The 26,084-nt window shown below is 44.0% G+C and overlaps 11 protein-coding genes across 11 annotated transcripts; 6 read left to right on the forward strand and 5 right to left on the reverse strand.

Moving 5' to 3' along the window:
• The first annotated feature begins 1,830 nt into the window (after positions 1–1,830).
• Positions 1,831–3,887, forward strand: K450DRAFT_245200 (uncharacterized protein). Its single transcript, XM_051589708.1, has 3 exons — positions 1,831–2,503; positions 2,577–2,705; positions 2,789–3,887. Exons 1-3 carry the CDS (start codon positions 1,857–1,859, stop codon positions 3,744–3,746), a joined length of 1,734 nt encoding a protein of 577 aa, XP_051443727.1. The 5' UTR covers positions 1,831–1,856; the 3' UTR covers positions 3,747–3,887.
• Positions 3,886–5,692, reverse strand: K450DRAFT_245206 (uncharacterized protein). The gene is made up of 7 exons (XM_051589709.1): positions 5,558–5,692; positions 5,364–5,441; positions 4,978–5,247; positions 4,825–4,913; positions 4,617–4,718; positions 4,498–4,556; positions 3,886–4,430 (listed from the first exon to the last, which is right to left on the reverse strand). The coding sequence occupies exons 1-7, from the start codon at positions 5,640–5,642 to the stop codon at positions 4,343–4,345; spliced, it is 771 nt and encodes a 256-aa protein (XP_051443728.1). The 5' UTR covers positions 5,643–5,692; the 3' UTR covers positions 3,886–4,342.
• K450DRAFT_245207 (uncharacterized protein) lies at positions 5,681–6,448 on the forward strand. The gene is made up of 3 exons (XM_051589710.1): positions 5,681–5,882; positions 5,970–6,117; positions 6,181–6,448. The coding sequence occupies exons 1-3, from the start codon at positions 5,791–5,793 to the stop codon at positions 6,301–6,303; spliced, it is 363 nt and encodes a 120-aa protein (XP_051443729.1). The 5' UTR covers positions 5,681–5,790; the 3' UTR covers positions 6,304–6,448.
• A 1,623-nt stretch (positions 6,449–8,071) lies between these two features.
• K450DRAFT_245210 (uncharacterized protein) lies at positions 8,072–9,920 on the reverse strand. Its single transcript, XM_051589711.1, has one exon. It carries the CDS (start codon positions 9,768–9,770, stop codon positions 8,277–8,279), a length of 1,494 nt encoding a protein of 497 aa, XP_051443730.1. The 5' UTR covers positions 9,771–9,920; the 3' UTR covers positions 8,072–8,276.
• Positions 9,921–10,368: 448 nt separating this feature from the next.
• K450DRAFT_245224 (uncharacterized protein) lies at positions 10,369–11,443 on the reverse strand (the record flags this gene model as incomplete). Its single annotated transcript, XM_051589712.1, has 4 exons — positions 11,072–11,443; positions 10,684–10,994; positions 10,541–10,617; positions 10,369–10,478 (listed from the first exon to the last, which is right to left on the reverse strand). The coding sequence occupies exons 1-4, from the start codon at positions 11,378–11,380 to the stop codon at positions 10,369–10,371; spliced, it is 807 nt and encodes a 268-aa protein (XP_051443731.1). The 5' UTR covers positions 11,381–11,443.
• A 191-nt stretch (positions 11,444–11,634) lies between these two features.
• Positions 11,635–12,588, forward strand: K450DRAFT_245230 (uncharacterized protein). Its single transcript, XM_051589713.1, has 4 exons — positions 11,635–11,888; positions 11,962–12,142; positions 12,217–12,353; positions 12,432–12,588. Exons 1-4 carry the CDS (start codon positions 11,683–11,685, stop codon positions 12,487–12,489), a joined length of 582 nt encoding a protein of 193 aa, XP_051443732.1. The 5' UTR covers positions 11,635–11,682; the 3' UTR covers positions 12,490–12,588.
• On the forward strand, positions 12,572–14,971 carry K450DRAFT_245234 (uncharacterized protein). Its single transcript, XM_051589714.1, has 5 exons — positions 12,572–12,788; positions 12,858–13,290; positions 13,759–14,204; positions 14,275–14,345; positions 14,415–14,971. The coding sequence occupies exons 1-5, from the start codon at positions 12,687–12,689 to the stop codon at positions 14,710–14,712; spliced, it is 1,350 nt and encodes a 449-aa protein (XP_051443733.1). The 5' UTR covers positions 12,572–12,686; the 3' UTR covers positions 14,713–14,971.
• A 684-nt stretch (positions 14,972–15,655) lies between these two features.
• On the forward strand, positions 15,656–17,189 carry K450DRAFT_281407 (uncharacterized protein; the record flags this gene model as incomplete). The annotated part of the gene is made up of 2 exons (XM_051593396.1): positions 15,656–15,713; positions 15,778–17,189. The coding sequence occupies 2 exons, from the start codon at positions 15,656–15,658 to the stop codon at positions 17,181–17,183; spliced, it is 1,464 nt and encodes a 487-aa protein (XP_051443734.1). The 3' UTR covers positions 17,184–17,189.
• A 437-nt stretch (positions 17,190–17,626) lies between these two features.
• On the forward strand, positions 17,627–21,311 carry K450DRAFT_245242 (uncharacterized protein). The gene is made up of 8 exons (XM_051589715.1): positions 17,627–18,167; positions 18,244–18,359; positions 18,438–18,794; positions 18,998–19,129; positions 19,217–19,338; positions 19,411–20,210; positions 20,266–20,987; positions 21,051–21,311. Exons 1-8 carry the CDS (start codon positions 17,765–17,767, stop codon positions 21,261–21,263), a joined length of 2,865 nt encoding a protein of 954 aa, XP_051443735.1. The 5' UTR covers positions 17,627–17,764; the 3' UTR covers positions 21,264–21,311.
• A 327-nt stretch (positions 21,312–21,638) lies between these two features.
• On the reverse strand, positions 21,639–23,427 carry K450DRAFT_245251 (uncharacterized protein). Its single transcript, XM_051589716.1, has 6 exons — positions 23,138–23,427; positions 22,703–23,072; positions 22,402–22,627; positions 22,126–22,340; positions 21,895–21,979; positions 21,639–21,819 (listed from the first exon to the last, which is right to left on the reverse strand). Exons 1-6 carry the CDS (start codon positions 23,227–23,229, stop codon positions 21,746–21,748), a joined length of 1,062 nt encoding a protein of 353 aa, XP_051443736.1. The 5' UTR covers positions 23,230–23,427; the 3' UTR covers positions 21,639–21,745.
• Position 23,428: 1 nt separating this feature from the next.
• K450DRAFT_245252 (uncharacterized protein) lies at positions 23,429–25,928 on the reverse strand. The gene is made up of 4 exons (XM_051589717.1): positions 24,518–25,928; positions 24,047–24,426; positions 23,770–23,974; positions 23,429–23,700 (listed from the first exon to the last, which is right to left on the reverse strand). The coding sequence occupies exons 1-4, from the start codon at positions 25,789–25,791 to the stop codon at positions 23,523–23,525; spliced, it is 2,037 nt and encodes a 678-aa protein (XP_051443737.1). The 5' UTR covers positions 25,792–25,928; the 3' UTR covers positions 23,429–23,522.
• Positions 25,929–26,084: the final 156 nt, after the last annotated feature.

The raw sequence follows: 26,084 nt of genomic DNA on the forward strand, positions 1-26,084 counted from the left end.
AATGATGTAGTGATGATGATGAGTAGGATGATGATTGGAGATGATGGATCCATTTCCGCTGGCTATAAATACAGTATCATCACCGCCAAAAAGCATGGGCCAAGGAAGATTTGGCTTAAATGGGTTGACTCAGGCACTTTTTTAAGTCACAAGACAGCGATTTGAAAGATTGTGCGGGGATGTTGGTTTTACTCTTCCGTTCATTGGTCTTTCAGTCTTTATATTTCGAGATAAGTAGCTGGGTCACATCGTTACCTCTTGCTAAACAAGGTCATGAGGCTGACCTGAGTTCCGAGGTAACACCTACGTTGGTGACCAATTGAAAAATTTGAACTTCCTTTGCAAGGCAAATAACCACAAATTAGTCCTCAAGTTCCCACACATCACAAAAAATAACATATCACCCCTCGGCTACGAAGCCAATTTGTACAAGGTGTGTCTATACATTATGTCTTTTAGATATTTCCTGCATGAAATCTTATGCATCCAATGTGTGCTGCATTGAAAACTCTCAGTGCATCTTTTGTCAGTCCCATGCCAAGCCCTGGTAACGAGGGAAAAAAAAATAGAGATACGGGTGAGCACACAATAATTTCGGTCTTTTGAACACCTTTGGTATAAGCACAGATTTTTACGGTTTGAATTTTGTAATCTTTCTATTGGTTATTCTTTTCTTTTCATACTATTCTGTAGAAGGAACTAAGCTATGTCTCATACAGATTATACATGGCTCTGCAAATGCAAATAAAAAAGTATGTATGCAGAGGAACAGATCGTTTGTAACCAATGATCCACCAATTTTATCAATCATAAAGAAGTTGGCTCCCGACACCGTAAGATTTCCATTTATATCACAGCCACGATATTAAATGCATTTTTTTGACGGAAACGCCCTACCCAAAGGAAAGGGAATTCCCAGGGTTTTCATTCCAAGTTGTCGTGGGTTATCAACTATGGAATTTTCGTCGTCTTTTAACCATTTTTACCTCAGCTTGAATCCACGATACATGTTTACCGGGGAGAGGTCGACCATGTCTTTGAGACAGAAAGCAAATGCGGATAAAAGAAACACCTATCGAAAAAGGCGACTGTAGCTCCGCGTAAATGATGCCAACCTTTTCTCATATGATAAATTTCTGTACGTCGCAGGCAGATCTGATGCACAGAGGTGCTTTCACATGTAGATATTTGTGTTCAATACTGGCTGCTATGAACCCTGGGTTAGAGACCATAGCCCTGGTAGATAAAGCTCCAGGGATTTTACATACTTTTCCTATTTGGATAACACAAGACCACATGCTATATTCAAACGTGGAAGTGGTGCTCGTATGGTTAACCATATCGCGTCAAAACTAACGGCTTTGGTGGCTGCAACGGCGACCAACAGAAAACCCTAATGTCGATTGATTTGCCAAATTCGGATCCGGCTGAGAATTAGCAATATGTCCACATCGATCCGCTACAACTTGATAATGTGAGAGTTTTTTGGATAACAGAGCGAAGAGTCCAAATATTTTATTTTCACTTTCAACTACAAGGATGGGAGAAAGTCCATACAGAATCCTTCTGATTAGGGAGAGAATAAAATTTCTTGCTTTCGTTACTTTCAAGTGGCGGGTAGCCAAAAAGTCTTTATTGCAAAAACCCCACCGAGAGAAATTGGCGTTATCAAGAGTTTTTTTTTTTTTTTTTTTTGTTCAACGTAAGCTAATCCCAAACTTTAGTGGATAACCAACCCAGTTTGGAGTTTCTATCTACCCACTCTCCCACAACTGCGATTAATTCGTATTCTATAAAAGCCAGATCGATTTGCTAATCCTCTATCTTTTCACATCCCTCTCTTTTTCTTGATCATAATGGATACGGAAGAGAAAATTCATACGGAGCCCACCAAGGCTGAAATCGTTGACGAACAGCCTGGTGCTATTGAGCATGTTGAAGATGATGCTTTTGGCCCTGCTCCTACTGAAGAGGAGTGGAAGAGTCTTCGTGAAGTTGCTGACTCTGTCCCCAAGTCAGCATACTTGGTCATCTTGATCGAGTTCTGTGAACGTTTCACCTACTACGGTTTGAGTGGTCCTTTCCAGAACTACATCCAGAACCCTCCTCCTCCCAGCTATCCCGCTGAACAGCCTGGTGCTCTTGGTCGTGGTCAACAAACTGCTACTGCTCTCTCCACCTTCTTCCAGTTTTGGTGTTATATCACTCCAATTTTCGGAGCTATTGTGGCTGATCAGTATCTTGGCAAATACAGAACAATTCTCCTTTTCGGTATGATTTACTTCCTTGGTCTTGTTATCCTCACTGCCACCTCCGCTCCTTCTGCCATTGACAGTGGAGCTTCCTTCCCTGGTTTCGTTGTCGGTATTATCATTGTCGGTCTCGGTACCGGTGGTATCAAGTCCAATGTCTCTCCCTTGGTTGCTGAACAATACCGGTCCCACCATCCTTTCGTCAGAACCTTGAAGAGCGGCGAGCGTGTCATTGTCACTCCCCAAGCAACGTATGTAAAAAATGCCCATCCTTGTCTTTGGTCCTAGCAATGTGTTGCTAACGTTTTATTTTATTTTTTACAGCTACCAAAAGATTTTCAACATGTTCTACTGGGGTATCAACGTCGGTGGTTTGTCCTCCATTGCCACCACTAACCTTGAGAAGAATGTTGGCTTCTGGAGTGCTTATCTCCTTCCTACTCTCATGTTCATGTAAGTCAAACTTTTATGGAGGAAGCTGACATAAGCCAAACGGTGTTGTACAACATAAACTAATACTTCCCTCGCTATTCCAGCCCTGCCCTCCTTATTGTCGCACTTGGTCGTAACCAGTATGTCCGTATTCCTCCTCGTGGTTCCGTCTTCGTTGAAGCTTTCCGTCTTCTCAGAATGGGCAGAAAGGTTCCCGGTGGTATGGCTGCCTGCAAGCCCAGCGCCCTCAAGGAAACTCACCCTGAACTTGCTGAGAAGGCTACCTGGGATGATATCTTCGTTGATGAATTCAAGCGTGGTCTTAGAGCTTGTACTGTCTTCTTCTGGTACCCCATCTACTGGCTTTGCTACTCTCAAATGACAAACAACTTGATCTCACAGGCCGGTACCATGTGGACAGGAAATGTGCCTAACGATATCTTGCAAAACATTGATGGTTTGGTTTTGATCATTATGATTCCTATTATGGATCGTTTCGCCTACCCCATGTTGAGAAGATTCGGTATCCCTATGCGTCCCATTACCCGTATCACTTTGGGTTTCGCCTTTGCTGCCATTTCCATTGCTTATGCCGCTGGTGTGCAGTCCATGATCTACAAGTCTGCCCCATACTATGACCAAGTCGGTGAATCTGGTGGTGAAAACTGGATCTCCGCCGCTATTCAATTGCCTGCTTATGCTCTCATTGCCTTGTCCGAAATCTTTGCCTCCATCACTGGTTTGGAATTCGCCTACAAGAAGGCTCCTGAATCCATGAAGTCTATTGTCATGGCTGCTTTCTTGTTCACCAGCTGTCTCGGTTCCGTTCTTTCCTTCGCTTTGGTCCCCGTCACTGAGGATCCCAAGCTTACCTGGATGTACACTGGTATCTCTATTACCATGGCCATCTGTACTCCTATCTTCTTCTTCTGCCACCGTGGCAGTGACAAGGTTGATCTTGAGCAAGATGCCATTGGCCGTAACAGCCAACAGAGAGACGCTTACCAGAAGCACACCATTGCTGAGGCCGAATATGAAGCCGAAGTTAAGCAAATTGCCTAGTTTATTATTTACACCGTATAATCCTTATAGTAGCACCCACCCCCTTTTACCTATGCAATTTTTATATATCAAAGATTAAAAATGAACCAAAAATGTTGCATATCTCTACATCGAATGCCCTTCAGTGTGACCACCCTATCTTTTGTCTCTTCCGCGGGGCGTCTGACGAACGAGCGCGGTAATAGATAAGCTATGGAGGCGTCATGATGGTGGGTACTTTTTTTTTTTTTACCACGGAATGAAGCAACCTAGCCTTTGCCGTCACCCATCCCATTTGGGTGGTATCAAGCGAAACTCAAATTGGTTCAACAGCCATCATCTCACGTGCCATAGGATGGAGTCCAGGGCCCCTTTCAGTGTTTAATTGGCTATTGACAAATAATGTTTCTATAAGTTTCGTAAAAGTAAAAATACAGTCAGAAAAAAAAAAAAAAGCAAGAAGAAATAATGCAGCTGGTATGCTACAGTGAGGAAAAAAAAATGTGTTAGACAGATGAAGTGATGTCTAAAGTGATCTAAGTCTATTGAAAAACCAACTAGTCATCCTCATATCCTGGTTGACTCGACGTTCAAAAATTAATCACGCAGCTTCCTCTTCATATGTATAGTCCATGAGTTTGGATGTACTCGATTACAGGATTAGGGAGTAAGTATTTGATTGACATGCCTCGCTTCACAAAAAGTCTGCAAAACGTAGGCATAAATGGTTTGTGGCAAGGGTGGTTTATGAAAATAGAGGTGGTCCCCTTACCGTATTTTTGTGGAGCTGATGTCATTGTGGATCAACTGTTTTATAACCACTACATTCATCTATAGACGTCATTTAGCTGGCATGAAGGCAGGGAGATAGTGCAATCTGACAAGACTTACTCGATGTGAATACAGAATATCATGTGAGAGGAGGAAGCCGTACACATCGGTGCCAGTACGCTCTATTATGACGCATCCGTATATCCCAAGAATATGATTGAGCTGGAAAAGTTCAGGGGATAGAGAAAAAGGAAAAAAAAAAATAAGGTTAAGAAAAATAAAATTATTATTCAGAACATAGCAAAGAAAGAGGTTGGTGGTGTCTTACGTCTTCTGGGGCCCATACTCCAGGATGCCCAAACGAAGCGATCAAGTCTCCTCCAGCCAAAAGCATAATTTTGATGTCACGTCGCTCGCCTGATGTAAGAAAGATCAGTTTGCAGGCTTTCCAAACTCAACACCACGGTGGACAGTAACCTACCATTTTTCAGCTTGATACCACCACCTACAACATTGAGCTCGTGGTTAAAGTGATCCAAAACCACAGCTGTCCTCTGGTACGTGCTTTGCCGAGATTCCCAGGAATCAACCATTAACCAATCCGAAGTAGACTCTACGCCTAACTGACACATCTTGACTCTATGTAAGGCAGGTGCTAAGCCTTCCTTTTTATAAGCATCTGAGACAGGTGAGTAATACCCTGCCATCAGCTCGTACTCTGTCTTGTCCGTAAAGTGGTCCTTTGCCATTTCTGTGGGTGGGGGGGTGGTAATTTAATGAGTCACTGCGCAGCAAAAGTTACAATGTTTCGGAAGATATAGACGGTCTCCAAGGGGGTCGACAAATCATTCGTCCGAGTGTACATACCAAACATGCGGAGGTGTAAATAAGTGATAGGAGAGAAGGATCCGCAAGCAACAATGACCAATGGAGATTTGGATTCATCTAGAATGTCATAATAGGTGATAAGCGTTGACGTCGTTTGTCATGAGGTTTTTGCAGTCCAGAGAATGCAAGTAGAAGAAAAAAAAACGACAATTATAAAGGGGGTCCAACTTTACCTGTCATATATTCTGCAAGCTGATCTCTTGGGAATGCATATTCCGTCTCATGTATGTTGGGAGACGAACTCTCTGAAGTTGACATGGGATGGAATAAGCAAAAGGCGATACCGTAATTGGCCCCCCGAGCAGATGAAAAATTAATCCCGCCGTTTGATTAAAGCAGATGGGTGGCTTGGTCAGTTCCAACTTTATCTGCAGCCCGCCAACCTTTCCAATACGCGCGTTTCGCCATGACTGTCCCTCCTGGTGAGTTGGTCATGCTTCAGGAGTTAGCGCAAGATCCCGTTGCATTCCAAACCAAATCCATACGAGCCACTGGCATGTAAGGAACATGAGCTTGACTCGCTGTAATGCCCCCGTTCATGCCCAACTCATTGTATTCTTTCTGATCCTTCCTCACCTTACCAAGCTTGACCGCTTACAACCCCGACTCAAACCGTGCTGTGCTGGAACATAAAGGTTATACGTTGGAGGTGGCTACAGATCTACTGGATCCGTTTCCGTACAAAATAAAGGATTTACTGCAGTGCATTGGAGAGCTGGAACTCATATCCGAGGTAACGTGGATTTCAACCTACCACCCTCAGAAATACCGATTATTCATTTCTCCATCGACATAGTCAAATCAATTACTATTGCATGCCCGCGTTTCAAGAAAAGTCGATGGTCTTGATCTTGATGTATATGAAAAAACCATTCACATGCGACGAAAATACCAAGACACGTTTTTAAAATCTTCATAAATTTCCCAAAAATCGAAAACAATACAATATGTTATGTAAAAAAAAAAAAAAAGGAAACACAATTGGAGGGATTCAGAAGAAGATGATCTATATAATTTGGCAATGCTTGTTTGATGTGGCATAATATAATCGCTGAGCACGTACTATAGAAATAAAAAGGTAAAAGTGAATGGTAAGAACAGCAACAAGATATAACCGCGCTTTGGTTTATAATCTCGAATCAAATGACAGCATGCCCCAGTGGTTGTATATAAAGGGCCGGTATTCGTTTTTTTAGAGTCCCATCTCGTTTACATAGGACTATCATCATGGCAAACGGCCATAGCGTTGACATGATTCGCGGCAGATGACCCGCCCATCATGGATATTTCATGCATCTGATGGTCATCATGAAGATAGGGCTCAAGCAAGTACCCAGAGTGGTGGCGACCATTGAACACAGCCATATTGCTGTTGATCTGATCCATCTCGTTCATGAGGATATCGTTCATATGAGCATCATTATCTGGGTACGCAGTCATATGAGAATGACCGCCGAATATCAAGTTGCCTGGATGTGCCATGGTGGTGTTGGGGAGTGGAGGAAAAAAGCTGTTTGGTACATAGCCGAGATTGTCGTTGACATCATACGGCGTGGATGGAATCGACGTTGCCACGGTTGAAGAATTGGGGGTCAGTGACATTGAGAGACTGTAGCCCAAATGAGACACGGGAGGTGTGTTTTGGGTTGAAATGGATGACGGCGGTGATAAAGAATTGCCGCCGTTGACCATGCCATTCACCACTCCATTGCCGTTCATTTTTTCTTTGTTGCCGTTTTGTTGCTGCTTGGAAGACGATGCCTCACCAGGAGGACCATACGGTATTATTTTTAGGGGTAAAGTGTGCTTGGGATTACCGGTAGCTGGATCCCGCTTGGACTGAACAAACTGGAACTGAGATTCTTCAGACTCGGTCATTCTTGCAATGGGCGATCCGCTGGCTCGAGATCCATCCCTAGGACTAGAAAAGGATTCCATGCGTTGTTGTGGATCGTTAGGTGTAGACAACGTACTGTCAGTCATGGGACTTTGACTAATAGGGCCGTTTTTGATGCTGCCCATCATTTGTTTGCCTTTTGTTCGATACTGCTGTTCCAAACTATAGATGGTTTCTGACACCATTTCACCTGGAAGAGTTGTCCAAACCGATTTTAAGAGTCGTAGTGCTCTTTCGAAATTAGCTTCTCCTACAGCAATCAATTTAGATTCATTTGAAAGAGCATTCATCAGGTGAATCCGAAGTGCGGTGATCATAGCATATAGGCCAGAGCACGTTTTTGCCAATAGAGAAAGATCCTTTGCCGACATTTCATTACAGATGTGTGTGATAATACTTGAGGCATATGTACAGATATCCAAGGACGGCCGAGAAACGATCAACCTGGGTTGCTGTGGCTTTTGACCTGATGCACCAGCCGTGTCGGCAATATAAGGTCGATGCAACAAAATCAATAATGTATGTAGTTTGAGATGTAACAATTTCGCAAACTGTGATGCTGGTAGTTCATCCTTCGCTATGGCCCCTTGGTTATATGGTGGACGTAGCGATGGCGAATTATTATCTTTCTGAACCACAGCGTTCGACGGATCGTACTTCATATCCTCGGGTAGATCCATCAACACTGAAGCCAACCATGAGTCGAGGGTCGAAAGCATTGCATCTTGCTATATAAACATGGGAATATGGGTCAGTTTGGAAGGATCAGTGGCATCATTTTGCTTCTTAATTTAAAAAAAAAACAAGGCTTGGTAGGAACAGCCCCCCGAAGAAACGGACGGGCGAATTATTTTTTTTTGTGGCCTGATTAGACATGTTTTTTCTTACCTTGTAGGATGCCCTCGTACCAGACTGAGGGGAATAATTGTGCTTAATGATGCGACCAGATACTTTGCTCAACTTTACATATTGCAAGAATCGCCTCAACGTCTCCTTCATATCAGCATCCGTTTCAAGTTCGATTTCAGGTAACGGAGCGTCCTACGCGGGCCAAACAAGCGAACGTCATGAGCATGTGCAACTGGGGCTGACTGGAAAAAACAAAGAAGACCACTACTTACAATATCTTTTTCGTCAAATGCTAGAGGACGACCGTGCATCATACTCAATGTCCTGTCAAAGGAAAAAATGGCCCAGAAAATGCGAGAACGGAGTTGTTGATCAGATGCGCTGATGCCCATGTTCTCACAGTTGCGATGCAGTCCCATATCTTGACTCATGCGGAAAGCTTCACCAGATAGCATCCATGATCGCATAGAGTTTTCGCTAAACTTCTCTGTTTCCAGCCGAAAAGATAGCAGGGTCAAGCCGATAATGGTACTGATACGTGGAGCATCCATGTAGGATTCCCTGATGTGGACTGCGTACTGCAGAAATTGATCACCTGCAGTGTGGAGTTCTTTACGGCCATCATTGGAATCCCGACAGTACTGGCGGGCATTTTCAGAAAACGGAGCAGCGACCGCAAAGATGGAATTCATGAAAAACGGAGAGAGACAAGATGGTTGACCATGGTAAAAGGCGTAGTGTTGGTTCAACATCAGTGGTTTGCTCATGATGGGAAAATACGTATTTAAATGCTGATAAAATACATCAATAAGATGAACTTGGTCGTCAAAGGATATGGTGGGAGGCATAGCTGTGATACGAGGAAACGGTGGTTCAGTAGTCGGACTGCTTCGGAATTGCTGTTTTGCCTCGGCAGGCATCATATAAAAAGCTGTTTCGCCCATGAAATGCTGGCCGCGGGCGAAGCTCAAGCTTTGAATAACGTCAATATTAACGGAATTAAGTGCAGCGGTGGCGAGAGGTTCAGATGCAGGCTGATTAGACGGAGGAAGTGAAAAGCTTATATTACTCCCCATGGGCGGATGGGTAGAAGATCGACCGTTGCTGGTTACAGCTTCAAAAGGCGATTGCGGGCTCGATACGGGACTCCCAGAGGAAGACTCTGGAAGTGACTTTAACAGCTCCAGCAGGATAGTTCGAGCTTGCTCGGTTCCCCTTGTACCTTGAAATAAACTGCTGTACAGATTTTCGAGTTTTCCGACGGCTTCCTCGAGAGAGTTGTAGTCGTCGTTGCTGACTGTTTTCCGTTGACTAGGGGTAACGCCGTCGGGGAAAGTGCAGCTGTTACCGGATTTCAGGCATCGGCTACAGGGGTGCATTCCATCGCATTTCAACTTTCGCCCTCGGCAAGTCAAACAAGCATTAGCTACTTTGCTTGCCTTTGTGCGGTCTTTGCTTCGGTCAGCTTCTGGAGATTCATATTTCTTGATAATCAGATCAGACCCTTGAGCGGATTTGTGTTTGTCATGTTCAGCCGAGACTTCCTCGATTATGGGCTTCGCCATAGTCTGCATGAGGCGTAAAGATGAGAAGCCAAGAGGAGGTGGAGGCGCGAAATTAGGGTCGGGTTCAGTTTGCATCGCCAGAAATAAAAAAGTGCGGCAGTCCAAACGACAAGCACTGAGTCTGTTCTCCTCCACCAGCTATTTTTTTTTTTTCTCTTTTATTTACCCGCATGTGTTCGTTTTTGCCACTACTGCTTTTTTTATATTATTTATAATACACACAGCGTTGACAAGGGGATTACAGGTCTTCATTCAATGGCATCTCCAGAAACACAGCGATATAAGAAAACTCAGGAACTACGATATCCTCGAAAAGTGGTCTCGGTATACTAAGATGGCCCCCCTTCTAGCTGAGGGACCGGTAGACGGAACACCGCTCCCGACACTCCACCATCACCATATTGGGATGGTAAGCAATGGTTCTGGATGCAAGAAATAAGAGACTAGTTTCTAAGGCAAAGCGGTGCTTACACAGACCGCCACCACTTCCATGTTCGACAAGGAAATGACCAATAAACCTACACTCTAGCTTCAGTGGCTGGCGCCTAGAAGGTGATACTAGCACGTGCCCAAGTAGTAGCCATCCGTTCCAGGCTTTGAACTGGACATGCTAAATTTTTTAAATACGCTTTCTTTCCTTTCCCGCACACCAAACATTAAACCACTGCTCAAGTTAATTTAAACACCATTGGCGGTGTACAAAGCAATTGCCGTTGTTCTTTTGGTTTTTTATTATGTATAAAAATGCACCTTGCAATTGGAACAAAACACTCTCACAATAATCTAGCGAGGGGTCGTTTACAAGACTTCGGTGGTGGCAGGGAACTCGAAGACGACTTCCTTACCGGTAAGCTTGCGGTAGACAGAAGAGAAAGTGTCAAGCTTGTATTCCAAAGAGGTGGCATCCTTGGTGTCGAGGAAGCTAAGGGACAATCAATGGAATTAGCAACCATTTTACAAAAATTCATCATTGCTTGCCAGTACTTACACCTTGATGGTCTTGGAACCATCGACCTTGACACGAGTTCTCTTGCCAACAATCTCGGTGGGGTAAACGAGATCGTCCAAGATCTTCTCGTGGACGGCAGTCAAAGTGCGAGATCTTGGGCGAGACTGCTTCTGGCGAGAGTGGCGAGTGGGCTTGGGCATGATGCGGCGTTGAGCAACGAAGAGAACGTGACGGTCAGAGAACTTCTTCTCGAGCTCACGGGTGAGTCTCTGCTGGACCTTGTGGAAGGCCTTGAGCTGAGGAACAGGGACGAAGACAACAATAGCCTTCTTACCACCGCCAATCTCAACCTAAATTGGGGAGCAAAAAAAATTAACATTAAGAACAAAAATCGACCCATAGGAAGTACAATGGTTGTTCAACCCACCTCCTTAGCAGAAGAGATCTGAAGGGGTCTAAGCTCCTTCTTGAGTTCGGCAACGTTGTTCTCGAGGTCGAGGAGAGCTTGAGCAACGCTCAACTCGATTTCATCAGCTGGGGCAGCGCCAGCAGGCTTAGCAATCTTGTGAGAGGCCATGGTGTATGACAAACTGTAGGGGCGTATTGAAGTCGACAGGTGAAAATACGGTCGTGTACAATACCAAAAGTAACAACGTTGTTGGAAAAATGTCGATGTTTGTTGAATTTCAAAAATGAGAATGGCAATGCAGAAAAAAGTAAAGAAAAAAAAAGACATGATCGTTAGTTATCACATCACATCCATCATTCATTCATCCATCGATGTGTCGATAGAATCCAATGTCTAAACCGCTTGTATAGATACATACATGAATTGCTAGTGAAAGAGGAGGATCCTATTGCCAGCACGCCTTGCTCTTGATAAGTCAGGTCGGGAAAGAACCACCTCCACCTGAGGCGTGACGTCACGAATGGCTCTGATTTGTAACCCTAACCCGTCTTGTGGTGGACCTGAATTCGAAAATTGCTATCAAAAAAAAAAAAAAAAATAACCAGCCAATTTGTACTTTACAATCGATCATGGCCGACGTAAACGAAAAAGTTGTCGTTGTGGAGAACAAGAATGCTCAAGACCCTGTTTTGCAGCTAGACTACAGCATTAAGCACCCACTTCACAACACATGGACTCTTTGGTTCGACAATCCTGGTCGCAAGAACAGCGCTCAGAACTGGGCCCAGAATCTGAAGGAAGTCTTCTCATTCAGCACTGTTGAAGACTTTTGGAGGTAGCGAAATCGTTATTATGATAACGTCATTTTCAACATACATTGTGTATTGACTGTTTTTTGTCCTTGACAGCTCCTGGAGTAATATCACCAAAGTAACTCGTTTGGATGTTGGCTCCAACTGCTTCGTGTTTAAGAAGGGTATCCGACCAGAGTGGGAAGATCCCATTAATGAAAACGGAGGCAAATTCAGTGTTCAATTCCAACGAACCAAGCAAATGGGTGAGGCTGTCAACCAGCTCTGGCTCAATGCCGTATGTTTTTCTTTTCATATTATGTTTGATCTTTCGTCCAATTTCAACCTAACCCTGGATTTCTTGTTATGTAGATCCTTGCATGCATTGGAGAGCAATTCAAGCTTGAGCATGAGATCTGTGGTGTTGTATTGTCCGTCAGAAAGTCCTTCTTCAGACTGGCTCTGTGGACCAAGTCTGCCAACAATAGAGACCTTGCTGAAGCTCTTGGGTAGGTGCATTTTGCCAATTTTTCATTTCGAATTTTATCGACTTGGTTTTTCTGAATTATCTCTATTTAACAGCAAAGAGATCAAGGAGGTTTTGGAATTAGAGGAAGCTACTGTCGAGTTCATGCCACATGGTGACCAGGCTACCAAGCCTGAATTGCTCGAGCGCTTTACTGTTGGAGAACCACCTAAGGAAGAAGGTGAAGAGGAAGTGGAACAGCCAGAGTCAGCATAGATCATTGCCACAAAATAAATTTCGTAAAAAATCCGTTTCGGCCGTTTAATAGCAGCTTATTCCCCCAATCCACCTTCCATTTTATTTATAATCCACTGAAATGGGTAGATTGCAAGACAAGCAGTTTACAGCTGCAAAACGGAAACCGAATGAAAGAGGAAAGAACTCTGACATTTCAGCAAACGATTGGAAAAAACTAGAGGTGACTATGAGCATTCCCAGCTGGTTCTAATTCGTTTGATCTATACGTCAGACTCACACCAAATAAAAGACTATATTTTGTCCACCCCTTGACGCCTCTCTTATTGCCGCCATATGGAACGATACCAAAAACTATGCATCCAGTTTTGAAATATTATCCATGCTCGCAAAAGACGCTCCAGCGGTAGAAGACGACATTGCAGAATCACAGCCTACTACTACGAAGTCGCTGGATATACCCGAATATGTGCCTGCAAATGACGACAACTCTACTTCCATACCGCAGCCTAGCGAGGCAGAAGATGAACTACCTAAAATAGATTTTCTCATGAGGTGTTTCCCAGACATACCACAGGAGGAATTGGAGATAGCTCTACAAGAACAAGATGGAGACTTGCAATCCGCTACCGATATTATACTCAATGATATGTTTTTGAAGGAGGAGGAGGTATCAAGTGACGAAGTTGATACTAAGGCAGATAATGTATCAGGCCGATTTTTGAACAACCTAGACGAAATGCTTGCGGACAACAATGGTCAAAATTCGCAAAAGCAACCACGTCAAATTCGTAAGACTCAGGGTCAAAAAAACAAGAAGACTGTGATATGGGACTCAGGTGGTCTGAACGCTGCTTCTATTCGCAATGGCACCTACCCCCAGCCGTTGACACTGGCCCCTTTGGAACCCAATCGCTGGTTGGAGTACGAGAAAGAAGTTTCGGAATTGAGTCACCTCTTCCCGCGTCTTAGTAAGACCGTCATTAACACCACTGTGAAACGCTTTCAAGGGAATCTACTAGAATGCGTCGATCAGCTCTCGAGATTGACCAACACATCACCTTTGCTCTTGACAAATCAGAATTGGGAAGAGCTTCGAAAGGTTCATAGCGCTATAGATCAAGCCAAACTGTTGTTGCCTGGAAGAGATGAGAACGAAATCAGAAGGCTTGTCGTAGGCGCTACGTTGCAAGGAAAAATATTGAACATCCACGACCAAGGTGAAGTTGTTCAAATGGCGGTCGATTTGATTCTGAGTCGAGAACGCGATCGTGAGAAGGAGCAGATCATGATTGAAGAGCGACTGCAGGAACTTGCATTATATGACAAGAAGGAGATCAAATTCGATCCACTTACAGGGGAAATTGTGTCGGAAGCGTTCCCAATGTTAGCCAATGACCGTGTTGAAGCGAAGTTGAGAGCAGCAGAAGCTGCAAAGGAGATCCGAGCCATTCCAGAATACCTGTTAATCGACAATACAGAGGAGTATATTGAGGACGATCCGGAGGAATGTCGAGATATCGCATTCAGTCTTGTTCTTCAACGTAACGAGGTTTACCGGAAAGCTGCTGATGCTTATCGGCGAGCTAAAGGAAAGACAAACGGCGAAGGCGGTATCGCTTATTATTATTCAGACGAAGTAAGTGATATATCTGATAAACACGGGTCTGTTCTCCACTGTGTTCACACATCAATTTATAATTGTTCAGGGTCGCAAAATGGACGTGGCGGCAAAGGAATGGAATATGAGAGCAGCCAGAGCCATTATCCGCCAACATAGGTATGCTGTATCCAGTAGTCATGCATGACATATCGGCTCTTATTAAATGCGTATTTTCCTACCCGACAGAATTAGGCAAAATGATGACCATTTGTTGGATCTCCATGGTCTGACAGTTGCTGAGGCCGTTGAACTCGTCAAAGAGGGAGTCAATCAATGGTGGTCTAGGAGTACCATGCGAGCAGGAAGAACCAAAATCAAGCCATTAAGTATTGTCACTGGTATTGGCAAGCATTCTGACCACGGACAGTCTCGACTATATCCGGCTGTCATGGGCTTGTTGACCCGGGAAGGATGGAAAGTCGATACAATGAGCCGAGGTTCATTGCTTGTCACAGGACTTGCGAGTGGCAATAAGAGGAAGTAGTTTTGCATATCCTTGATAAATTTATATAGTGTACTTTATAGAGGAATTGGTCATTTAGTTAACCATTTCCATACAACGCTTTGTTTTATTATTATATTAACAAACTCAATCGTGAATCACTTCTGCATACATCTACAATTCTTATAGATGAAAATATTAGAATACCTTTACTACATTTTTTTAGTTGTATCGGTGTTAGCAATCATATTTGTCGATATCCGCTCACTATTTTTCCCAATATGAAAAAATAACAAACTTTTGCGTATGAGTGACTTGGTAAATTTGTCAGGTGTCTTTCAGTATGAACTGCGAAGGAGACTGGTGGCAATAGGAGACATACATCATATGGCTGAAACATCAACTGGCTACATCGTGCGTCTCCAGCGGTAGGCAGCGTTATTTTTGAGCATCAGGCAAACCCCTGGCTGGGCATAATCAACTTACCATGGTACTGAATATTTAATATAGTCCTTAGCATTAAATTTTACATATGTCAAGTTAAATCGTAATATTGACAACACCATTCAAAGTCAACAACAGCAAACACGAGAATATCATCATCATCAGATATGAAGCTTTGCAATCATTGGTTCCAAGCGGAAGGTGTTATATTGACAACAGCGTTGAGAGATCAGTCAAGCTTTGAAGAATGTAAATAAACAAATTGATGCGGATGCTATGGTACAGCATCATTCGCAGTAAATTTGGTGACTAAGGAGGCGGCCAGTCGAATACTTTTTGGATGTCGTTTGTTTTTACGTCTTTTCATTTAGTAAATATGCCCTCATGTGAAACGATACCTGCTTTCTTTAGTTATATTTCGCAACGATTGCAAACCAAGCTACTTGACTTTGCAACGCTTACAACCAGAAAATACTTGTATTTAATCAAATGCTTTTCTCTTTTCTTGCTTATTCCTTCTTGCTACCATTTTAAATTTTTGATGTCCATAGTACTGACGAAGACCTGCCAACATGCTATCGTCATCGTCATCAGAAGTGGTATGTGATAAGTCACTGAGGTAGCCAACTGCATATACACAACGTGCACTAATTTTTTTTCAAGGTTCAAAATTGCCTTTGGTACCTTCCAGCACCTTTTTTATAGAATGCGAAATCGATCTCAAACTACCCTCTTCGGTTAATGACTTACTACCACCGAGTACCTTGATAAAATCACAACTTAACAAAAATTCTCTCAAGTCAAATTGGAGTACGACGTTAACTTATTGTTTATCCGCAAAGTTACTCAATTACCTCGTCAAGCAAGATGCTACACTGCATCTAAAAATCTGTCCAACGACACCAACAGATCGACATTGTCCTATTTTCGATATGTCGTTGCGCGATGCAAAATATTTACAAGACACTGGGGACGCTAGTGAGGTGCAGCAGTACCTTGAACAGGGTGCTCCATATATCCCAGTTTTGAAAAAGTGCAATTTAGAACTACAATGTGGATTATTTGTTGTTGATATGCCAGAAAAACTTGAATCGAATTTACAAAACATGCATACAATTCATCCACAAATACTCCAAAGTGGTGCGAATGACACTTCAATTATGGACGCAACCGAAAGTACAGAAACAGTGTACAGCGCCGACCATTCTGAAGATTCTCTTTTATCGCATATAACTGGTGACTTCTCCACCATATCTAAATCTTCGGCCGCCTCATCTATTCAACCTACCTATCACCAAATAGGAAACGGCCGGGACCTGCATACACTATATTTCAATCTCGTCTCCACCAACTGCACGATACCGTTGTCCAAGACAAATGCAGCTAATGGCAAGGAAGCATCCAAGTCATATTTCCAGTATCGATTATTTGGAGAGCGTTGTAGAATCAATATTCATGAGGGGGCAGCAGTTGGAAACGCACAAATGCATTTCCAAGTTCGAGGTGACCGACATGACATTTTGAACTGGCTTAATAGTCAAGGAAGAATGCGTATTTCGATCTGTATTGAGGACAGCTACGGCCAGGAAGTTGAGATAGGCCATAGTATGATTGCTCTTGCCAACATCTTTGTGCCTATAGTCCCTGACGGAAAGCAATCTTTCTATAACCGGGCACCAAATAGAAATGTTCCTGTCTATGACCATCAAAACAGGCTTGTTCTACAATCCAAAACAAGCATTTCCAGCCTCAACATTCAAGCCGGATTATTTCCGAATTGGGTGTACAATGAAGAAGCCGAGGCCCATGGTGATAAGCCTATCTTCCATTTCACCGAGAACATACACCATCAACAGACAGGCACTCGACTAAATGATCAGGATATAATATCCACCCATCTATCATCCTCCTCCGCATACCCCCGCTCGCCATCACGCGTTCTTCACAAATTCATTATGAGCAAAGAAATGTCGAATAATGAGAACCGAACACCCTTGCAGGATGCCCAGGCTCAGTCATCGAAATCCATGATTCCGCGATGCCGACGCTCATACACTTGCAGTCGTTAAACCCACCACATCACACCCATTGTACAACACTCTCATCCATGGGAATTATCATTTAACATTATCACTGCTGCTTTACCATAGTCACCACAAGAAGTTCTCTAAACCATCATGTATATAATAAATCCACCCCTCTGTGCAACATTATGTTCTCCGTCCGGTTACGTGCTGCATGCCGGATATGATATAGTCCAGTTTTGCCGTTGTACAGCGACCGGGCCATGGGGAGTTGGCCTCCACTACGCAGGAGCTTGTACGAGAGCACAAAGAGTGTTGGACCAAATAGAAACTGAGAATATTTTGTACACCATTCGTTTTAATGAGAGTACCACCAAGCAACCGCCGGACTTGCTTATCCTCCATGAAGTAGGAAAAAAAATACGCGATCCACGTGACTCCTGCCAGGCTGATTTGATCCATTTATTTTTTCTTCCAGCCAGCTGACTGGCACTAACTTTACCGGTATTCATTGGAGCTTTTTTACCTAAAAATTGCTATTCGGGCGCACGATTACATGAGAAATCAGCATTTTATTCAAGAAGAGAAGATAGCCAAGATAAACCACTCATATCTTAGAAAGTACCATGAGTTCTAATTTCCCGACCATATCAAGAACATCTTCGAACCATTCCGCGATCTCGGTCAGTCCGAGTGGTGAAGAACCTCCCTCTACCACTAGCCCTGTGTCTGGATCTTCCCCAATGTCTGCCACTTCGAGTTCTGGCATTTCTGCTAATCATACACGGCTGAATCGCTCTGCTACCCAAGTCAAAAGTCCTGCTCACAACCCTCACCACAGCAAACGTACATTCAGCATGTCAGACACACTCAATTTGGCAAAGCTTCCTAGCAATATGCATCTTCATGAAAACGGTCAAGGCGGTATGAGCTCTCCCATGACCAGTTCCCTTGCTGCTAATTTTCATCAGCTCAGTGATGGGTCATGGTCCAACCGCGTTGAAGACTTTGAAATCCGTAAACCTATCGGTAAGTGGTGGGCAGCGGGTGTTTTTTATAACAACAGTACGTAAGTGGCGAGATGCTGATACTTTTCTCAACCTAGGATATGGATCTTCTGCTGTGGTGTATAGCGCCATTTATAAACCATTTAACAAAAGAATAGCCATCAAGATTATCGACCTTGATTTGTTTGAACGAAATCAGATTGATGAACTTCGGGTAAAGTACCGATCCTTTTTGTTGTTTACATGCAAAACTTTTTTCACTCATGGCCTTGTTTATTTTTTCTTTTCGCAGCGTGAAACAGCTCTCATGGCATTATCAAAACACCCTAATGTCCTTCGTGTCTATGGTTCGTTTGTCAATGGTTCAAAACTGTACATAGTCACACCTTACCTTTCTGGAGGCTCCTGTTTGGATATTATGAAGACGGCCTTTCCCGAAGGTTTCGATGAAGTCAGCATTGCCACCGTTCTTAAACAAGCTCTTGAGGGCCTTATATACTTACACAAGAATGGCCATATTCATCGCGATGTGAAGGCTGGTAACCTCTTAATGGACGACGATGGCTCCGTTCTACTTGCAGACTTTGGTGTATCCAGCTCGCTGGTCGAGAACGGCGAAAGTGGTCTTCGAAAGACCTTTGTTGGCACGGTAAGCATTTTATTTTGCACGGACTGGCACCCCTCATACACGTTATGTAGGAGGGTAATTACGCTCATTAAAAATTGTAATTGGGGGAACAAAAAGCTTATTATTCACCCTGACTGGCGTGGGCCATTCCATGATGGGGGTTTTTTCACTTAACTTCCTGGATGCGTTTTACTAAAAATCCACCTTCTGTTTATTTCTTCTAGCCGTGCTGGATGGCTCCCGAGGTTATGGAGCAGGCAGGATATGATTATAAAGCAGATATCTGGAGTTTTGGCATTACCGCCATTGAGCTTGCTACTGGTCATGCACCGTTTGCCAAATTCCCGCCAATGAAGGTAAGAAACTCCTCCTGTCCCGCTCATTTTTGATTGGCGGTGATCCAAAAAAATCTCGCGGCGATACTCAACGTTCTCCTTCCGCAGGTGTTAATGATGACATTATCGAACGACCCACCGACACTTATTCGAGAGCATGCCAAGCGCAAGTATTCAAAGCAATTCAAAGAAATGATTGATTTATGTTTGAACAAAGATCCAGCCAAGAGGTAAAAAAAAAAGTACGAATCTGCTATAGAGTAGTTGGAATGAAACTAACATTCTTTTCGCTGTTAAAAAAGACCAAGTGCGGAAAAACTCTTGCAACATTCCTTTTTTAAGCAGGCCAAAAAGAAAGATTATCTGGTCAAAACATTGCTTGCATCACTTCCGCCACTTGACCAGAGACCACATCGAAAGGTGCCTCAGAAGCATCATTCCATCTCGAGAACAACCCAGTGGGACTTTGATGGCGAGGAGAACGAAACAGAAGAATCTGCAACCAGCGAAGAAACTGAGAAAGCCAATCCACCAACATCGTCGGTCACATTCGCCGTTGATCAAAGTCATCCGTCTCAATCAAGCACTCCTGCTTCCGCTGGTGGCGGCAAGAAGCACATTTCGTTCGGCGACGCTGTTGTCAAAAGTCCTTCCCCAGCCCCCAGTCCTTCTAGCCACCACGTAACCACCATTTCCACTCAAAATCCAGAATTGGTGATCCCAACCGCCATTGCTCCTCGAAAGTCACGGTTTGTCATTGAAGATTCGAATTCAGAGTACAACCCGGCTTCGCCTTTTGGTATCCAAATGAGTCAGTCGCCTTCGTCAGCCTCGCCGGATCCGAAAGAACCCAGTGGCATGTATAGCGCTGGAAGCAGCGCAAGCAGTAGTCATCAAATGCTGGTTGGCCTTGGAATGACTTCCGGTTCAAGTGCGTCGCCAAACACAGCTGCGTCCAATGCACCGACACAGCCGTCTGAGACTGAAGTCAAGAAGGGGCGCTTCAGTGTCAACCAAACGCATCGAGCAGGCACGCCCACCAATGATGTCAATTCAGATACGGATAGGACCATCAGTCGTTCTGGCAGCCAAGACAATTTAGGTGAGTGTGGCACAGAGCTTCTCTATGTTCCTTTTTGCCTTTTCTAATCATCTAGCAGAACCGAAAGACCGAAAATCCAGATTTGAGATTCAGCATAACCAGCAACAGCAACAGCAGCAGCAACCACCAGCTGGCACTTCTCCCCAACAAGTGCGTTTCGAGACCATTCCATTGTCGAGAGAAAACTCAACATCCCAACATTCTATACATAGAGACAGCCCGTCCGGTAAAATCAGTCGGTTCTCTGTCGAACCTACACGGGAGATTGGGCGGGCAACGTCTCGAGATAATAGCAAAGATCGAGAAGGGCATACATCCGATACAGCATCGTCTACGGCCAGCGTTCCATTAGAATGCCGAAAGAAGGGACGTTTTGAACTGACGGGTGGATCTTCTACACCTCTTTCGTCGACTTCCTTACCACATACCGAACGTCCAGACAAAATTGATACCCAATACCATGAGTCTGCTCATTCATCCGTATCTGTGTCGCCCTCCACTTCGCCTTCATCATCCTTATCTCGTGGACAAGCTCCACGTTTAACCGAACAAGCATCTGCACATATCCTTACCTCCCATCTGGAGGCCTTGTTAAAACAGAACGAAACACAACGTATGATTCTGACTGATTTGTATGGTGGTATGGGAGGAGGGCCTTCCAATCCCAACATTTCAAGAAGCCGCGCCGGCTCCGAATCTCGACGAGCACCCTTTCCCATTATGGAACCCATGGAACCCAAGCCTTTATCCAGTTCCACGGATGTTTTATTCGGCATGGTAAGCGATACGTGGCCTGCCCTATACATGCATGTTGATGTGTTACTGACATGGATTTTTTAGGATCAACTGCAACAAAAGATGCAGGCTATATTGCGAGATAATGAGTCTCTCCATCGCGAAAACGATAATTTGCGACGAGAACTCGATAGATTGAGACGCAGTGCCAATGCTACTGTAATTAATACCGCTTCTGGCCCTAGCACCATGTCCCTCAGCGTACCTTCATCCACTACTAAGCCTTCGGATCACACGGATGCGACTCACAGCGAGTGATAGCCGCTTTTTCGAAATATCCTCTTGACCAACAAAACCAAATCACTCCTACCTATCAACTATATCATTCCCATTACTTCTTGCTAGATGTTTTTCTCATGACTTTTTATGTTTCCTTCCTATATGCCTTTCTTCCTTGTTACCACTCGCTTCCATTATGCCTTTTGTTATCGTTGGCCACTGTACCATAGTGTTATGTTTTGGTTTTCGCAAATGTTGACATATGTATCTGCTTGCCATTTGATGCAACGTGTTTCTTTGCTTAGTCTTTCTTGATTTTCCTTCCTTCCTCCCTTCTAAATCCATATAAAAAAAGAAGCTACTCTTGTGTATAGTCGTCCGTGGGACCAAAAAAAAAAAAAAGGCACGCTGCCCAATATCGCAGCGCGCGTCTCCACATTGCGGAAAGAACGAGTACAGTTTCAAGTATAGCAAGTTGCTTTATGTAAAAGGGTGTAATACGGAAATGACTACTAAAGCGTTCATTCCACGTTCTTGAGCCTGCTCAGTATAATGTCTACAAATCTCTCACGGAAATCGGGTATGTTGTTAAAACCTGTTTGCGTGCAGTGGAAATAGTTCAGTGGGGAAGTAGAGGCACGACGGAAAAACAAGTAAACGAGTGACTCACTGGGAAAGTAATTGACATCTACAACAAAATGTCGATGCTTGGGACCGGTTTCGACCAAAATATCGTATCCAAAAAATGTCAATTCCTATGATGTAAGAGTTGAGTAGAAAGGATTAGTAACCGAAATACATATAGTTTAGCCCTTTTTCCCAAGGATCACACCACGATAGCAGAACAAGGTCCCTGCTCTTCCATGCCACGCGTCAACAAAAAATACACCCAATGTCGTACCAATTGCTCAAACAATCTTTGAGTAATCAACTCAATTTTTCGGTGATCGAAAACGGCTTCCTTTTGAATGCGCATGTTGTTCGTATCTCTAGTCAAAAACGCTTGCAAAATCGAGTCGTGCTGATGATGAGTGCCATTTTGCTGATTACTATTAAGTGGGGTATCTTGTTCAAACGCTTTTGGCACAATCTGGCTGTCGAAATGTAAAAGGTCATCTAAGGTCAGGTTAGCTTATTGCTTTATCACTCGCTGGCTAAATTCGGTCAGACGACTTACCTTCTAACGTTACATTTTTGAAAGATGGCCGAACCTGAACAAATGAAGTGCCATCCACAACGTAAACTTTGAAGATGACACCGTCATGTTGTATGAATTCTTGAAATATCACTGGCTCGTTCTTGTCGTAATACGGTCCAAGCAGATGTATATGTTGAGGGTTTGGAACAAGCGTCATTTTATGGGCCTCCTCTGATGAGCAAGCCGACACCCGTTTACATAATATCTAATAAGGGGGGGGGGAAATAACATCATTGGTTACTGAGGGTTGAGTTGCTCTAGGATGGTGGCAGACACTTACAGGAAAAGGGAGATTTTGTGTGGAAAATGTTGCATGAATGTTTGGAAGGCAAATGTGGTTTGGTAAGTAGAACAGAGGCTCAGTGGCATCAGGATGGTCGTGTGTATGAGCAGTCAGACAAGCCTTGAGGACCTCAAAGGTATTTCGCCGGTCCATCAGTTGATCGACATGTACTAAAGGATCCAAGATAATGGTTTTTGGATGTGATTTTGTGTATTGTTCGAAATTATCAAGTTGTCGTTTGGCGTCCACTTGTCCTTTTGTGGCTGCTGCGATCAGATCGGTCAGCTTGTGAACGATCAAGTCAAAGTTGATTTTCATGGCCATGGGGTCATCCAAGTCGACGTGAACGATGCGAAGCCCATGTTGACTGTAATAGCGTTAGGAATATGAAGTATATAACACCAAGGTAGTTCTCGATAAGGGGGGCTGTACCTGGCATATTCCGGAAGGCCTACGAATCCAGACCGTTGAATCTTCTTCTTACTGAAGATCAGGCCGACAGTTTTGACAGGTTGGCAGGTCATGCCTTCTTTTTAAGGAATGAAGCTTTCCAAACTACAAACCAAAAGGTAGTGAAATCAGAGGTTGATGAACTGAAGAAGCTGGGGATAATAAAACACTCCCACAAAAAAAGTGGTTGTTGTTTCACGCTGTCAAGTGTCTTATTGCGTGTCCTCAATTTTAACCAAATTGTCGGACCCCCGCTGAAATTTAACTTTGAATTGGCTGACTCTTATCCAAGCCACCCGCACGAAACGTCCCATCCTTCCATTGTGCGGCCAATTCGTTGTATTCACAGTATCTATTTTAAAAAAGTCTACTCTTTGCGTACAATTAATCCCTTCAGCATATCAAAACTATTTCCATCGGGTTGAAGCGTAAACCGCTTGCTAGGGTTACTAGTGCTCACAGTTTCAAGAAGCCCATAGTCGGTAGTAATGCCCGTAATCTTGACTTGTTCCATATCATGCGTAGTTAAGGTTACGATTGCATTACTGCCAAGAAAGAATACAGGTTAAAACTCGGTTTCCCTTGCACAGCATATTTTCAATATGGTTATTTACCTATGCAGCCATCGCTCATAATACTTGTTCAAAAACCATGATCCCATGCCCTTGTCACAGAACGTATTGTACATTTCTTCAAACGTGACAAGGATGCCAGCTAGGGTATCTTCTGGAGTTAACTTGGGTAAGGATGCATCATGGGCATGTATTACATCATTGATGGAAGTGGTCGGGAATGGGTTGTTCAGGTTGATTCCGCAGCCTGTAGATAATAGTATGAATGGGGTTGGTTTGTTTGATAGGTGCTGCTTGCTTTAGTGGAAAAAGTACTCACCAACAACAAGCAAAAACTCGTTTTTCAAGAAACTAGAATTGACCAGCAATCCACCGACTTTCTTGAGTACCGTCGTGGGTTCACCTCTCTCACTTTTCTCTTGAACCTGCGCATAAATATCATTGGGCCACTTGAGTCTCAATGGTACATTTTCGTACCCCTTGCGAGTGCGGATACTTTCAACTACCGCCAAGGCCACCAGGTATTGGATGAACACAACGGGGGCATTGGAGAGCGTAATGGAGTGATGCATCACCATGGAGAACTGAACAGCTCCAGATTGAGATACCCAAGCGTTACGTCCTCGACCACGTCCTGCTACCTGGTTAGTTGCCAGGCACACCAAACCCGAGGGTAATATTTGGCTGAATTTAAAATTTCTGCAGGTAGGTAGAGGGAGAACTTTAGCCTGTGCCCCCAGCGAGACCATTAACCAACTTTCTGCCCAGCAAGAAAAAAAGCATTACTTACTTGTCTAGCATTGTTTGCGTGCTGGTCACTACCTCTCCATAAAGCATGGTGTTGCCATATGAGAACCAACCACCACCTCCCCACTGTTGAGATCGGTGTTTCTTGAGATGTTCATAAAAGTTGGCAATATTGAAGTACTTGGTGAGGTACCCAGGTGGACATACAGGTTCTATACTTGGCTTATCTATTACAAGAATATCTTTGATTTTTTTTTCTTGTGGTTCATCATCCGTTTCATTCAAGTTAAGGGTACCCAAATCGACGGCTGGTTCATTAGGCAGTGACTTGATGCAAAAGGTATCATTGACATCACGAAGGTGGAAAGACGCGTCCGCGGTGGACCTCAGTTTTGCAACAACCTCTTCGTATTGTGAAAGTCGAAAGCCCGATAGGTACAGCGGAGTCAAAGCAGGAACGTGATTTTCCTGTAGCTGAGGTTTGGCATCCTCCTGAACGGGTTTCGTATAGCCAACGACGTTGAGTCCAACACGGGCGAACAAAGCTCTCAGGAACTGTTTTCTCGACGGATCGGCCAACATCAGATTTTGGATCATATCAGTACCTTCATAATCGTCAAAGTTGTCTTTCATCCTGGCCACGTCGTATTCTGGGTGAGTACCAACCAGGATGGCGCTGCCTTTACCCACCCGACAGTGAACAACAGCTGCAGGGTATTCCTCGTCTTGGCAGATTCCTTTCTCAGTGTAGCGCGCCAACACTTCAACGGATTCGTATTGATCGGCATTGACGAAGTAACCACCACCATTGTAATAAGTGTCGATTTCAGATGGTACGGCGTCGTTGTTTGCGTACAGGTTCATCAGCTTATTTCTGTCAATTGACAGCTTTGTGGCACGAGCGCCTCGTTCGCTATTGTAAATAAACCCTGGATACATGGTGCCTCGAGACAAACCAGGAAAGAAAGCCAGTTCGCGCTTGCCGATGACTTCCATTGCGTTTCTGCCTTTTTCAAATTCAATTTCTTGACAACCATAATAAGCACCTGCACAAATGCCCCAGTAACGACCACCTTCCGATACATAGTGGCGAATGCGTGCATTGACAGGGCCATTCAGATCATGGCAGTATGGAAGATCTCGACCACCTGGCATGACAAGCATAGAGCAAGTAGCTTCCCACGGTTCTTTGTCGAGGGCCTGTGCATCGACTTTGATGATATCGTAGGAGTGACCCAATAGCGACTTCAGGGTAGACACAGTGTGAGAGACGGAATTAGGGGAAGTGCCATCCCCTGTGTATACTAGAACGTTCATGGATGGCCGGTGATGATGGTAAAAACGTAAACCAAAGCGGAAGTAGCGCAATATGAGAAGAAACGATGAAAGGTGTTGAAGATTTGAATGCTGCTGATTCTTATTTTGACGTTTTTTTTTTTTTTTTTTTCTTAGCAGTTCGGTCCTGACAAAATGGTGGAGAGCTGCAATTTGTGACAGCCGCTGTTCCGCCTTTGGGGCTCAGACGCTGTGGGGTTTTGCAACCCAACCCGTACAAAACCCCAGCGATCACCTTGAAACTCCATACTAATCCCTATGGCAATGAGTTCGCC

This window comes from Umbelopsis ramanniana (assembly GCF_025399195.1).
Source record: "Umbelopsis ramanniana AG unplaced genomic scaffold K450scaffold_35, whole genome shotgun sequence".
Lineage (NCBI taxonomy): Eukaryota > Fungi > Mucoromycota > Umbelopsidomycetes > Umbelopsidales > Umbelopsidaceae > Umbelopsis > Umbelopsis ramanniana.